Source organism: Astyanax mexicanus, chromosome 14 (assembly GCF_023375975.1).
Source record: "Astyanax mexicanus isolate ESR-SI-001 chromosome 14, AstMex3_surface, whole genome shotgun sequence".
Lineage (NCBI taxonomy): Eukaryota > Metazoa > Chordata > Actinopteri > Characiformes > Acestrorhamphidae > Astyanax > Astyanax mexicanus.
The window spans coordinates 41,725,421-41,741,238 of record NC_064421.1 but is presented as its reverse complement, the minus strand read 5'-3'; the positions used below and the strand labels follow the sequence as shown (position 1 = coordinate 41,741,238).

The 15,818-nt window shown below is 38.5% G+C and overlaps 2 protein-coding genes across 4 annotated transcripts in view; one reads left to right on the top strand and one right to left on the bottom strand.

Moving 5' to 3' along the window:
• The window catches only part of fam167b (family with sequence similarity 167 member B), a 679,430-nt gene that overhangs the window by 196,649 nt on the left and 466,963 nt on the right, over window positions 1–15,818 (top strand). The window lies entirely within an intron of this gene.
• arhgef10 (Rho guanine nucleotide exchange factor (GEF) 10) overlaps window positions 1–15,818 on the bottom strand; it is a 135,182-nt gene that overhangs the window by 25,180 nt on the left and 94,184 nt on the right. For all 3 annotated transcript variants that reach the window (XM_049463559.1, XM_049463558.1, XM_049463560.1), the window contains 2 exons: window positions 12,108–12,250; window positions 1,068–1,242 (listed from right to left, as the gene is read on the bottom strand). In XM_049463559.1, the coding sequence (XP_049319516.1) occupies window positions 1,068–1,242; window positions 12,108–12,250 (318 nt within the window). The remainder of the gene's footprint in view (window positions 1–1,067; window positions 1,243–12,107; window positions 12,251–15,818) is intronic.

Genomic DNA, 15,818 nt, shown 5'->3' with positions numbered 1-15,818 from the left:
TGAAGAAGTTTAAGCTTCAGAAAAACTAAATATTCAACTTTCTTAACATTCTGTTTAGATCCTCAAGTTCTTTGTTCAATCAAGAACTAGATAATAGACAGAAATCTAGCATTGTTTGTAATGCAAAGCTTCCTTTAAAAAGTTAGTTAAATAATAAACACTGCCTCTGTAACTTTATTTAACTCTATAAATATAAATTAATTAATATAAAATATAATGCAAATGAATAAAATGTAAAATTGCTATAAATGATTCACTACTATACTATAAGTGATTGCGTAATTATTATAAATATTTCAACTGCCATAATGATTAAATGACTGATAAAATTAATTTCATTTCTATTATAAAAGTTTATAATTAGTGAATTACTAAATAATTTCTAGCAGTTACTGCATCATTTCATGTAAACAAATTAAATATTAGCTATTTCTGGTTCAATAACTGCAAAAATATTCACTAACTGCAATAATGATTGAGTGACTAAAAATCTCAATATTTAATATGAGAATAATATGAGAAATATTAACATGATTTATTTATATATGATTCAGGAACTGCTATACATAATTAAGTATATTATATAAAAAATTATCAAATTTCTATAATGAGTGTGTGACTGATAAAAAAAAAATATATATTTTAATTATAAAAGATTTTATAATCAGATATTAAATTATGTATAGCAGCTACTAAATCATTTTTAGTAAATACAAGATTATTTATAGTCAATACAGGATTGTTTGTAGCAGTTACTAAATAATTTATTGCAGTTGAATTTAGTTAATAGTTAAATAAAATATCAGCTATAAATAGTACCTGCAATAAATTATTCACTAACTGCCCACACTGCCAAAAGTACCACTTGGTCATATATTACATTCTAATTTTCTGAGACACTGATTTAAAAGCCATAATCATCAACATTAGTATACCTATGGAATCGACAGTGTACACTTCAAGTGAGCGTATTGTGGATGGGTGTCTTTTATGGGTGTTCAGGGGAATGTGTATTCAGCTGAGAACATGATGTTAATCGTAATTGAAGTTTTCATGTATGTATGTACCTGATAAGATGTTGTTGACGGGTGTGGCGATGTTGATGTCCTGTAGGTGTTCCAGTGTCTCAGTATGGAAGAGTCTGAGTGTAGAGCCAGAGCTGAAGGCGATCCAGATGCCCACTCCAGCCACCACCATCTGAGATACCACCATACCCTCATCCTGATGAGCCTCCAACTGGTGCTGCACAAACCCACAGAGCACACACGTATAAAGTTAAAGAGACATACAGGGCTTGGTTCTTCATCCTTAAGGGTTAACAGGTACACAATACAGGAATGTGCAGTTACTGGATCATTTCTAGTCAATACAGGATTGTTTGTAGTAGTTACTGAATCATTTACAGCAGTTACTGAATCATTTACAACAGTTACTGAACCATTTCTAGTCAATACAGGACTAGAATAGTAGATACTGAATCATTTACTGTAGTTACTGAATCTTTCATAGCAGATACTGAATCATTTACAGTAATTACTGAACCATTAATAGCAGATACTGAATAATTTACAGTAATTACTGAATCATTTATAGCAGATACTGAATCATTTACAGTAGTTAATGAATCATTCATAGCAAATACTGAACAATTTACAGCAGTTACTGAATTATTTACACTATATACAAGATAATTTATAGTCAACACAGGATTGTTATTAGAAGTCTTTGAACCATTCATGGCAGATACTGAATCGTTTACAGCAGTTTCTGACTCATCTATAGACATTACAGGATTGATTGTAGCAGTTACTGAATCATTTATAGCTGGTACTGACTCATTTATAGCAGGTACTGAATCATTTGTAGCAGCTACTGAATCATATATAGCAGCTACTGAATCATTTATAGCAGGTACTGACTCATTTATAGCAGGTACTGACTCATTTATAGCAGGTACTGAATCATTTATAGCAGGTACTGAATCATTTGTAGCAGGTACGGAATCATTTATAGCAGCTACTGAATCATTTATAGCAGGTACTGACTCATTTATAGCAGGTACTGAATCATTTATAGCAGGTACTGACTCATTTATAGCAGGTACTGAATCATTTATAGCAGGTACTGACTCATTTATAGCAGGTACTGAATCATTTGTAGCAGGTACGGAATCATTTATAGCAGCTACTGAATCATTTATAGCAGGTACTGACTCATTTATAGCAGCTACTGAATCATTTATAGCAGGTACTGACTCATTTATAGAAGGTACTGAATCATTTGTAGCAGGTACGGAATCATTTATAGCAGCTACTGAATCATTTATAGCAGATACTGAATCATTTACAGTAGGTGCTGAAACATTTATTGTCAATACAGGATTGTTTCTTGCAGTTACTGAATCATTTATAGCAGGTACTGATTCATTAATAGCAGGTACTGAATCATTTGTAGCAGCTACTGAATCATTTATAGCAGCTACTGACTCATTTATAGCAGGTACTGAATCATTTGTAGCAGGTACGGAATCATTTATAGCAGCTACTGAATCATTTATAGCAGGTACTGACTCATTTATAACAGCTACTGAATCTTTTTTGGCAGGTACTGAATCATTTATAGCAGATACTGAATCATTTATAGCAGCTACTGACTCATTTATAGCAGCGACTGAATCATTTATAGCAGCTACTGAATCATTTATAGCAGCGACTGAATCATTTATAGCAGCTACTAAATCATAATTCATAGTAAATACAGGATTGTTTGTAGCAGACAATGAATCATTTACAGCAGTTACTGAATTTGTTTCAGTCAATATTGAATCAATTTATAGCAGTTCAGTACTATTATGCTTTTGCCAGATTTTCTAGTTTCCCTGGGTGGTGCATCGAGTTTAGTTGTGATACTGACCAAACAATCTGTGGTCAGCAGCAGCCTGGGGTCAGAAGCCACTGTCTGTAGCTGTCCACCTACATTGTAGGTGATGAATAAAGTTCAAAATGCTCAAAATGTGACCAGTAAGGATAAGGACACTGGATCAGAGTTTCCATGTTTACTCCACTTTTCTGCTCGGATTCTTTTTTTTTTTTACTTCTCCTCACACACCTGCTCCCATTCATCAGCTGCACTTCAAACAAACCCCTAATTAGCTCAGCTAAGAGCTTTAGTGTTGGGATAAACAGTTGCTCTGCCATCAATCACTCAGTATGATACATGATTCATAAACCACTATAAATGATTCAGTAGTAATACAGTATAAAATATTCAGAAATTGCAATCAATTATTCAGAAATGCTACAATAATGATTCATTAACCATAAACCATTCAGTAACTGATACAAATGATTCAGTAATGACTATAAATGATTTTGTAGTTACAATAAATAATTCAGTAGCAGCTATTAAAGATGCCGCAATGTAATAAATACCCCTTTATCTACCATAAACAATTCTGTATCTATTGTAAGTGATTCACTAACTGCTATAAATGATTCTGTATCTATTGTAAGTGATTCACTAACTGCTATAAATGATTCTGAATCTATTGTAAGTGATTCAGTAACTGCTATAAATGATTCTGTATCTATTGTAAGTGATTCAGTAACTGCTATAAATGATTCTGTATCTATTGTAAGTGATTCTGTAACTGCTATAAATGATTCTGTATCTATTGTAAGTGATTCTGTAACTGCTATAAACAATTCTGTATCTATTGTAAGTAGGGCTGTCCCTAACGATTATTTTTTAAACGATTATTCTAACGATTATTTTTTTCGATTAGTCGACTAATCTATTCATTGAGAAACATATTTAAATAATTATTATTTTACGTTTTAAAGCAAACGATAAATTACTATATTTATATATAATAACAACAACACAAGCCTACTAAACCAAACCCCACACTTATAATCACTTACATGTACAGCACGTTGTTTAGATCTATAACGCTAAAAATGGATAAGCTCCCATACACCACAACCGTGTGTTGTTTTCTGTGACCGCTAGATTTTGTGACCACTGGCAAGTAGTTCTCAGCAGACCGGTGCACTGGCCGATTCGAAACGTGTTCGTTTCTAATGTTTACCCCGACTGGCCAAAACGGTTCAGTTTAGGGCTGAGGGTAAGGTGTAGGTATAGAAAGCTTCCGTTTTGCCAATGAACGCTCATAACCGTGAGCACTGGTCACAAAATTCCGACGGTGACAGAATACGGTGTGACACCGCAGCGCCGACGGCGCTAGCTAAAATAACTTAAGGCAGCTAGCTTAGCTAAACACCTGAACTTATGACTAATGCTACTGTTTCTGGAAACTATATATATAAATATAAACCAAAAATGTATAATTTCTGCCTGTGGCAGGTTTAAAACCTTTGGTAGACAGTCTTAAGTCTTTTTAAGGACACCCGCGGAGACCCTGATGTAAACGGTAACTTACTGTGTGACCCTGTTGACATAGTGCTCCTGGATGTTTGCGCTTCAAGTGCTCCTTTTGCACATATGGCAGAGGACCACATTGTTGCCCTTTTGCGTGAAATGCTCCCAAACTTTAGATGCCCGCTGGCGTTTTTTTGTAGCTGGAGATTGCTCTCCGGAGTCCAAGCTCTCTAGAGCTTAGATTCTCTGCCCGAACCCGACATGACCCGAGGCCCGCCCGTAAATCCGACCCGGGCTCCAGAAAATAGTCCGAGATGTAGGCGTCTGTTTTTTAATTATATTTTTATTTAAAAAAAAATAACGAAAATAACGAAAACTGAAAGTGAAACTAAACTAATTTATTTATAAGCGCTGTTTTCACTACCGCAGTTCTACAGCGGGGGTGTTGTGCCGATTCTGTCCGCGAAGCGGGAGTCCGATTCAGCAGAGAGTCGGATTCGGCACAAACGCGGCGGCACCTCGCGGTTCGCGGTGTCAGTTGTAAGCGCTCGCGCTAGCCGCAAAATACGGCAGAAAACACTGAGGGAGCTGCAGAATTATGAATGGGACTAGAATAGGAGCACGAGGAGATCAAAGAGAACCTTCACCTGTGAGTAGTTCTCACCAGAACACGCAAATCTCTCTCTCTCTCTCTCTCTCTCTCTGTGTCTCTCTCTCTCTCTCTCTGTCTCTCGCACGTGAACTCCTCCGCGTTTGACCTGCAGAACTGTGTTTAGCTGTTCTTAAAAATCATTTTAATTAAATAATAGTTCTATGCTTCTATGTTACCGTGTTAATTAACATAATTCTGATCATATTTCGCTCATTAAAACAGCCCGAAAACAGCCAGTTGGAATTTTTGGGCCCGATCTAACCTCTAATGCTCTCCACAGGCGCCGCCATGTTTACGACGCGCCGACGCACGTTATGCAAATCGATGTATTTTTGTAATCGATGACGTCGATTATGTCGACGCGTCGCCCCAGCCCTAATTGTAAGTGATTCAGTAACTGCTATAAATGATTCTGTATCTATTGTAAGTGATTCTGTAACTGCTATAAATGATTCTGTATCTATTGTAAGTGATTCTGTAACTGCTATAAATGATTCTGTATCTATTGTAAGTGATTCTGTAACTGCTATAAACGATTCTGTATCTATTGTAAGTGATTCAGTAACTGCTATAAACGATTCTGAATCTATTTTAAGTGATTCAGTAACTGCTTTAAATGATTCTGTATCTATTTTAAGTGATTCAGTAACTGCTATAAACAATTCTGTATCTATTGTAAGTGATTCTGTAACTGCTATAAATGACTCTGTATCTAATATAAACGATTTTGTAAATGCTATAACTACTCTTATTTTCGACTATAAAATAATTGGTATTTCCATAAGTGATCCAGTATCTACTATAAATGATTCAGCATCTGGTGTAAATGATTCTGCTTCTATTATAAATGATTCATTAACTGATGCAAATGATTCAGTAACTACTATAAATGACTCAGTAATAAAAACACTCCTGTTTCAACTATAAATAAATTGGTATTTACAATATGTGATCCAGTATCTACTATAAATAATTCAGTATCTGGTGTAAAGGATTCTAAATCTACTATAAAAAAATGTAAAATGAAAAATACTATAAATCATTCTATTTTTGCTATAAACAATTCAGTCACAGTTACAGTCACTGCTATAAATGCTTCTATATCTGCTATAAATGCTTCTATATTCGCTATAATGATTCTATATCTGCTATACATGCTTATATTTGCAATAAATTATTCAATATCTGCTATAAATGATTCAATATCTGCTATAAATGATTCTATATCTGCTATACATGCTTATATTTGCTATAAATGCTTCTATATCTGAAATAAATGCTTCTATATCTGCTATAAATTATTCTATATCTGCTATAAATTATTCATTATATACTATAAGATAAATATCAACTGCAATAAATGACCCAGTATTGAAAATACATGATTCAGTAACTGCTCTACATTTATCTGTAAATTATAGAGAAGAAGAGTAGAGCTTCACTAAAGCCAAGAGCCCCAGTGTTTGGTTAAATGGTCACTCTAGAAGGGAAAAAGCAAAGTGGTTTGCTGTCTGGAGATGAGCTCGTCAGAAGCAGCTGAATGAGGTAACCCAGGAAACTCAGGCATGGAGAGGGAAACCAAAATGATTAAAATTAAATTCCAGAAGGACTGCAGCAGAAGCACAGTTAGTGAGATACAGAGAGGGGAAAGACTCAGGAGATGGACACAGGAGATAGAGAGAGGGAAAGAGAATGAGTATTAGAAGTATTGTTTGGAACAATGTAACACTACTCACTATTGAGCACTGAATAATGCATTTAATAGCCTCAATAGTGAAAGTCTGCCTTCGTTACTTTTCCGCTGCTACTTCTAGAGTTGAGTGAATATTACTTATTGAAACAATCAGGATTCTGGTCCAGCAGAAGAGGTCCTGCAAGCTTAATCTAACGGTGTCAATCCGTTTATATATTAAATCAGATTAATCACAACCGTACTCTGTATATTAATCATGATTAATCACAAGTTAAACTGCTGATACTTTCTTGTATCAAGAACAAATTAGTGTGTAGTTCTCATTTTCCATTATATATTTACTAGAGAAAGATCATATCTATCCAGTATCTTTAATTTTACTGTTACAAATCTGATCAAATTCTTGTATTTTTTAAATATCTCAGTTAGGGGTGTGCCACATTATATCATATGCAATAATACAATTTAATTTTCATTTTGTTTCAGTAGTGTATTCTTGAAATATTTTTTTTTTATTCAGTGTTTTGCATATTGGTATCATTGGTATAAGGTATCATTATCGCAAAAATACTGTGAAATATTGTGATATTATAGGTTGGAAAAAACTTTTATTATAGAAATTGTATAAAAGTCTCTTAATCTGCTGAGTAAAGGTTTCAGGGAGAGCACCTCAGGATCTTCAGACCTCTTCACGACCTCACCTGAACTCACGTTGGGCCTTTTGTGGATACAGGTGTGGATTAGACTACTGGGCACATTCATGATTACACTGCGCTGACTCACCACAGAACAAACTCTTAACACGCTGAGACTGATACACTGTTAACACTGCACACATTCAGACTCCGCCCACTGCCTGCCAATCACCTCACAACCCCTCACAGTTCTGCTGGGGTGTGGCGCTGAAAGCGGCGTGAGGCTGAAACTGTAACTGAGCACTCAGATCTGCCTCAGACCCACAGTGACCAGAGGCCCTGACCGCTCAGAGAGAGGAGCAGGTGGGACAGTAAGGAGCTTAGTGACCAGAGCAGGATTGTGTGTGTGTGTGTGTGTGTGGAAAGAAAATAAGGATTTACTATTCTGACACCTCAGCTGGTGTGAGTGAGAGAGAGAGAGAGAGAGAGAGAGAGTGAGAGAGAGGGGGCCGAGAAAGAAAAAGTGTGTATGATAAAAAGGGAGAGGCAGAGAGAGACAAAGAAAGATAGACAGAAAGAAAGCAGAAGAAAAGTTGGCGAGATAGAGAGATAGAAATACAGTAATAGCAGAAAAGAGAGAGAGAACAGCTAAGTGAAGGAAAAAAGAAAGTAAGAGAGAGATGAGAGAGAGAATGATGTGAGAGAAAGGTTGAGAGAGAAAGAGGAGTAAGGGTAGGAAACTGAGAAAAAACGAATGACAGAAGGAAAAAAAGAAAAAGGAAGAAAAAAAAAAGAGTCAGAAATGGCTAGAAAATGGAAGAGAGAGTTAGAAAGAGAAAGGGTCAAAGAGTAAGAGTGAGTGTGAGTGAGAGAAGGGAAAAAGAGAGAAAAGAAGGAGTGAGAGAGGGCAAAGAGTGAGAAGGAATTAAAAGGCTAAGAAAAAGAGGAAGCAAGAAAAAGATTGAGAGAGAAAGAGGAGTAAGGGTAAGAAACTGAGAAAGAAGGATTAAAAGAGGAAGGGCAAAAGAGAAAGGAAGAAAGAGAGTCAGAAATGGCTAGAAAAAGTGAGAGAGAGTTGGAAAGAAAGAGTGAATGTGAGTAAGAGAAGGGCAAATGAGAGAAAAGAAGGAGTGAGAGAGGGCAAGAGGGAGTGAGAAGGGATTAAAAGGCTAAGAAAAAGAGGAAGCAAGAAAAAGAGAAGAGAGACAGGGCGAGAGTGAGTGAAAGAGTGAATGGGTGAGTGTGTGTAAGAGAGAAAAGAAAGAAGAGACAGAATAAGCAAAAAAGAAAAAGAGAGAGGAAGTCTAAGGGAGAGAGAAAGGACGAGTGACAGAGAAAAGAAAAATAAATGTTGAGAGAAATGAAGAGAGAGAGAGAAAGAAAGGGGGGGTGAGAAGGAGATAAGAGAAAGGCCAAGAAAAATTCGAGAGAAATGCGAAAGAGAGAGACAGAGAGAGAGAGACAGAGAGAGAAATTAATAGAAGTGGGGTAAAAAGAGAGAGAGACAAAGAAAGAAAGCAGAAGAAAAGTTGACGAATAGCAGAAAAGAGAGAGAGAACAGCCAAGTGAAAGAAAAAAGAAAGTAAGAAAACAGAGACAGAGAGTGTTGAGAGAGAGGGCAAAAGAGATGAGAGAGAGAACGATGTGAGAGAAAGGTTAAGAGAGAAAGAGGAGTAAGGGTAAAAAACTGAGAAAGAAGGATTAAAAGAGAAAGGGCAAAAGAGAAAGGAAGAAAGAGAGTCAGAAATGGCTAGAAAAAGGGAGAGAGAGTTAGAGAGAGAAAGGGTGAAAGAGCAAGAGTGAATGTGAGTGAGAGAAGGGCAAAAGAGAGAAAAGAAGGAGTGAGAGAGGGCAAGAGAGAGTGAGAAGGAATTAAAAGGCTAAGAAAAAGGGGAAGCAAAAAAAGAGAAGAGAGAAAGGGCGAGAGTGAGTGAAAGAGTGAATGTGTGTAAAAGAGAAAAGAAAGAACAGACAGAATAAGTGAGGAAAAAGAAAAAGAGAGAGGTAGTCTAAGGGAGAGAAAAAGGACGAGTGACAAAGAAAAATGTTGAGAAAAACGAAGAGAGAGAGAAAAAGAAAGGGGGGTGAGAAGGAGATAAGAGAAAGGCCAAGAAAAATTTGATAGAAATGCGAAAGAGAGACAGAGAGAGACAAAGAGAGAAATGAAAAGAAGTGGGGTAAAAGAGAGAGAGACAAAGAAAGATAGACAGAAAGAAAGCAGAAGAAAAGTTGACGAATAGCAGAAAAGAGAGAGAGAACAGCCAAGTGAAAGAAAAAAGAAAGTAAGAAAACAGAGACAGAGGGTGTTGAGAGAGAGGGCAAAAGAGATGAGAGAGAGAACGATGTGAGAGAAAGGTTGAGAGAGAACGAGGAGTAAGGGTAAGAAACTGAGAAAGACAGAAGGAAAAAAGAGAAAGGGCAAAAAAGAAAGGAAGAAAGAGAGTCAGAAATGGCTATAAAAAGGGAGAGAGAGTTAGAAAGAGAAAGGGTGAGAGAATAAGAGTGAGTGTGAGTGAGAGAACGGCAAAAGAGAAAAAAAAGGGAGTAAGAGAGAAGAAGAGAAAGAGTGAGAAGGAATTAAAAAGACAGGAAAAAGAAAGCAAGAAAAAGAGACAAGATAATGGCTGAGATTGAGTAAGAGAAAAAGGGAGTGTGTACAAAGAGACAGAATTTGTGAGGAAAAAGAAAAAGAGAGGGAGTCTAAGGGAGAAAGAAAGGACGATTGACAGAAAAGAAAAATAAAGAATGAGAGAAAGAAAGAGAAAAAAGAAAGGCAGGGGTGAGAAGAAGATATGAGAAAGGCCAAGAAAAATGTGAGAGAGAAAGTGTGAGAGAGGGTGAGTGAGAAAGAGAGCAAGAAGAAGAGGATAAGAGAGAGAGAAAGAGAGAGAAAGAGAGAAAGAGAGAGAGAATCAAAGCATTTTCTGTACCTCAGCAATAAAGCAGCATTTCAGCACTAAAGCAGACAGAGAAGAGTTGGCTAATACAGAACATAGATTATTCACAATGGAATTCATTAAATCACACAAAAACCTGTATCTCCAAACAGCAACCTTATTTATTTCCAAAGGAAGTCAATGCAATAGGTTTGTGTTGAACAGCAACGTTACATTTAAACACTATCAGAATAACAAGAACACAAAACACCACAGAGCTGTTCTGACTGGATCAGACACACAGTGATCTACAGCACTGCAGCTCTACAGAGTATAGATATATGTATATATACACTTGTACAGCAGGCAGCACTGAGGAATATTTAGCTGTGTGAGAGCTGTGTGTGTGTGCCTGGCTCCTCTCGCGCTGCGTGGGACAGCAGAGCAGGAGAAGCGTGAACTCACGCTGTACACACACCCACCTCTCTCCTGCTGGCTAAAATAACCCTCACACACCAGCCTGCCGTGAGGAGGAGGAGGAGGAGGAGGAGAGCAAACGCACTGCGCCATCCCCACGGTGTAAATCCCCAACTGCAGAAAACCAACAGCAACTGCACAAACAGCTATTAAACATCTAGAACCATTTAATAAAGCCTTAATAAACACACAGCACTGTCACACTGTCTGTAAGCCTTACAACCAGGAGTGCACAATAAAATAACTGAGGCAGAGTCAGGGAGAGTGAGGCAGAGTCAAACAGAGCAAGGCAGAGAACAGCAGAGTCATGCAGAGTGAGGGAAAGCATGGCGTAGGGAGGTAGAGCATGGGAGGGCGAGGTTGAATGAGGTAGTGTGAGACAGAGTGAGGCAGGGTGAGGTTATGCAAGGTAGCTCAAGGCAGGGTAAAGTAGAGCAAGGTAGAGTGACGTAGAGCAAGACAGCGTGAGGTAGAGCCTGGTAGAGTGAAGTAGAGTCACGTAGAGCAAGGTAGAGCAAGGCAGAGTAAGGTAGAGCCTGGTAGAGTCAAGTAGAGCGAGGTAGAGTGAGGTAGAGCAAGGCAGAGTGAGGTAGAGCCTGGTAGAGTCAAGTAGAGCAAAGTACAGTGACGTAGAGCAAGACAGCGTGAGGTAGAGGCTAGTAGAGTGAATTGGAGTCAAGTAGAGTCAAGTAGAGCGAGGTAGAGCAAGGCAGAGTGAGGTAGAGCCTGTGTAGTCAAGTAGAGCTTGGCAGGGCGAGGTTGAATGAGGTAGTGTGAGGTAGAGTGAGGCAGAGTAAGGCAGGGTGAGGTTATGCAAGGTAGCTCAAGGCAGGGTGAAGTAGAGCAAGGTAGAGTGAGGTAGAGCAAGACAGCATGAGGTAGAGCCTGGTAGGGGGAAGTAGAGTCAACTAGAGCATGGCATAGTGAGGTAGAGTGTGGCAGAGTGAGGCTGAGCAGGTAGTGTGAGGCAGAGCGAGAGGCAGGGTGAGGTAGAATAAGGCCAAGTGAGGTAAAGCAAGCATGGTAGAGTCATGCAGAGTGTGGCAGAGCATAGCAGAATGAGGCACTAGAACATGGTAAAGTGAGGTAGAGAGTGAGGTAAAGAAAGGTAGAGTGTGGTACAGCAAGGCAGAGTCATGTAGAGCATGGCATAGTAAGGTAGAGTGTGGCAGAGCGAGGTAGAGCTTTTTAATAGGCTAATAATTGGCTACATATTTAGCTACATTGGACTGATAGCTTTAATTAAACTTGTCTAATAGATTGCAAATAAGAAATGTCACCCAACTATCTCTTTACCATTCAATCACAAATAATAAAAGTCATGCTATATTTCTTTAAAAATCAGAAGCCGCTCCTCACCTCACTAACAAGAAAATGAAAAAGGGTCTATTTACCTCCACAGAGTGTGTGTTGGTGTTGATGATAAAGACCTGGCCTCCAGAAGATGCCCACACATGCTCCCCTACAGCCAGCAGAGCCTTCACCGGCAGAACCCCGAGCTTCAGCAACTGTACACTGGATGGATCCCATAGGCCGTCTAAAGAGAGAGAGAACATGGACAAACAACTATAAACAAACTAATTATTATAACTGGGAATTTTTCAACACCAGCACCAGCAGATGACATGTCTCTCAAAACAATCACTGATCATTAAAAACATTTTAATTTCATTCGGAAATCAAAGGATCAGAGTCTGAAGGAAGAGTGGAGAGACACACAGTCCAAGCTGCTTGAGGTTTAGTGTGAAGTTTCCACAATCAGTGATGGTTTGGAGAGACATGTCATCTGCTGGTGTTGATCCACTCTGATATATCAAGTACATCCAGGGACTGTAAAAAAGATGGACGTCGTGTCGCCGTTCCCATTCGTTCAATGAAAATGAAGCCAAAATCTTTCGCCATGTTGGCGATCCTGATACCTGAGTCTGCGCAGTAGAGACCAGAGGAGGGAGAGAGTATGTAGAGAGACAGCCTACTCATTTAAATAACCCCGCCCCTGAGGGCTGCCTCCACAGAGCTATACACAGTCTATGGTTCCACCCATACAGTTACTGGTCCCACCCTGGCTTGGTGTAACCCAGCCCTTTTACAATAACCACACCTTTTTGAATAGAGCTGAATAACGTTTTTAAAAATGAATTCTGTGGGGATATAAAAATTTGACAATATAAGCAGAGGTTACACTTGCTGTTGCATTTAAATAATGGAGGTAGAATTACAGTATATTGGGGAAAAAAAACGTAATTGAAAGTTGTCTGTTTTGCTATTGAAACCTATGGGTGGGGTTGGGTGGGGTTACACAGCTTTCTGCAACCGAACAGCAGGGGGCGGCCGACCTGTGGTGGCTTCACTTTTGAGAGACGATGCTCTGTCTATCTATACACAGTCTATGAGTACATCCAAAGTCCAAGTGCAGTGTTTTCCCAGAAAATCTTACAGCACTTCATGCTTTCCTCTGCTAACAACGTTTATGGAGATGTGGATTTCATTTTCCAGCAGGATTTGGCACACTGTCCACACTGCCCAAGTACCAATTATATATGTCTTATATAAAAATCTAATTTTCAGAGACACTGATTTTTGGGTTTTCATTGGCTGTAAGTCGTGATCATCAACAACAAAAGAAATGCACTAGTATTTTCCAAACAGTAACCTGACGACCACTCAAGTCTTAAGAAGATGGAAAACGGGGTTGTAAAGCAAATACATTAAACATTTATCACTTCCTTATAACAGTGGCACCAACTAAGCACAACTCGGAGGACTAGACAATGTAAATCACATTAAGAGGAGCAGGAGCTGGAGAGTTCAGCTGCATTAGTCACATCCTCCATCAGCCCACTGTGTTCTCCCACTCCGAGAGTGTGTGGGTAGGCATGGCAAAACCACTGACCACAAAAAGCTTTGTAGAACTGCCTACATTACTATAGAAATATGAATGACCACTGGAAGCAATCAACAATAGCATGTCAGATAAGTGTGTGTGGGGGTGGAAGTGTGTGTTTTTATTTTACTGATGCAGTGAATAGCGTTGGTTATCTCGCAACATCAGAATGTTTTAAGGTCTGAGATGTTTGTTAAGATAGTTACTGAAAAGTTGGATCTTGTAGTTAAAGGTACTGAATGAAGAACTGGGCAGTCATGTAGATTTATGAAACTTTGAGATGGGTCAAATCATTATGGCAGTTTCAGTTTCTGGGGCACCCTCAGCAAGCAGTGTACCTTCTAGCAATGGTCCAAAGAAAACCTAATAAAAATAGGAACAGGGTGTAGGTAGATGTGAAGACCCGGGCAACTTTGAGATTGGTTAAATCCTTATGGCCAGACAACTAGATCAGAACTAGTTTAAAGGGTAAAAATTGATTTAAAAATGCGATTAGGTTGTATTTTGTATTTTTCCAACTTGACCACAGTAGAAGAAGGCCTTCTAGGCCACCATACAGCAAGCTAGTTAGTTAGCCAGCTTCGTTCATCTGAATGGAGTCCGCTAGCATGGAGCAGGAGAAGAGAGTGATTCAACCCACCCCGTCGTTGTGAAAAGCCAGGGCACAATTTGGATTCTTTGGATTTTAAAATGTCCTGGAGAAGAGAGAGCTTGACATTATCACAATTGTTTGCAAGCAGTGTAAAATGAAACTGAGGTATTTCGGAAATACAGTCATCACCCTAAGCTAAAAGAAGCTGAAAAGCGGCCAAAAGCAGCAGACCAGCGAACTCTGGAGCAATGCAACAAACTTCCTGCTTGACCATTTTGAATAAAAAAAAATGTTCACAGATTTAAAAATAGTTTCTGAATTGAACTGCCAGAAACTAAGAGATTCTTAAACTGACTTACAGAAAACAAATGGATGGTTTTTTGAGGTTGGAGCATTTAAAGAGGCAGTCGAGACCCAAGCAGAAATACAAAAGCTCACAAAAGTGAGTTTTGCATAAGGCATTACCACCCACAGTGGACAGAGCAAAAAGTGGTAATCTGACTAGAATTCTCTATGCATACAGACAAGCAACTCTGTTTAAAATCCCATCCAAATTCAATCCAGATGCATATCCCAGGGGTTAAGGCAGCGTTATTTAGTTCCTTTTCAAAAATCATGGAACACAAATTAGACTAGTTAGACAACATAGGCTGCGTTTACATTACCAGGCTGAAGTGACTCAAATCTGATTTTTTTGGCTCAATGTGGCTCAGATCTGATTTTTTCATGGCTGTGTGAATGTGCTAAATCCTTTTTTTCTTTTCAAATCAGATTTGAGTCACTTTCATATGTGGTCCTAAATCAGATACGTCCCATGCCCATCCATGGACATGCGACATGAATGTGAACGCTCAAATTGGAATTAATGCGTCTATTTGCTTTTAATGCATCTATGCGCTACATGCTTCTCTCTTGTACCCACAACACATCTTTTGGTGCAGTTGTGCAGCTGTAGCTGCAAAAACAGCAAAAGCAAACAGCCTGACATTTTTTCACCTCCTCGACCTGAAAATGTACTTTAGACCAGCTGTTTGCTGTGTCTCCACTCCAGCAAAAGATGCTCCACATATGAGCTGCTAACAAACTCATCCATTTCCCCTTATAAACCTACGAGTCTCTCGTCTCTCTGATATGATGTTTTTTTTTGTTATTTGTGAAAAGGAGACGTTTATACATGTATCAATGTGAGCATGTGAGGCGTTTCAGGGACAGATTCGTTCACATTACACACAGATACAGCTCACTTACATTTGTGAATGTGAACAGTCAAGATAGTCAAATCTGATATGAGCAAAAAATCGGATTTGAGCAATGTGGCTTGTAATGTGAACATAGTCTTAGACTAGTGTAGTTCCTGTCCAATGACATGTGGTATATTAAACTACAAAGAATGATGCTTAGGTTTACATCTACAGACATAGCATGGGGTTGGGGTTAATAAAGACTACATCCTGCAGGAAGCAAATGACTTCATCTCATTCTATTATGAAGGGATGAAGAAAAGGTGCTGATGTGTGTGCGTGTGTGTGTGTGTGAGTGTGTGTATTTTTAAACATTTCACACAGGCTGCTATCGAGAAGAGCACCAAACGGAACGGAAATAAACTCAGAAACACAAAACTGTCTTTAT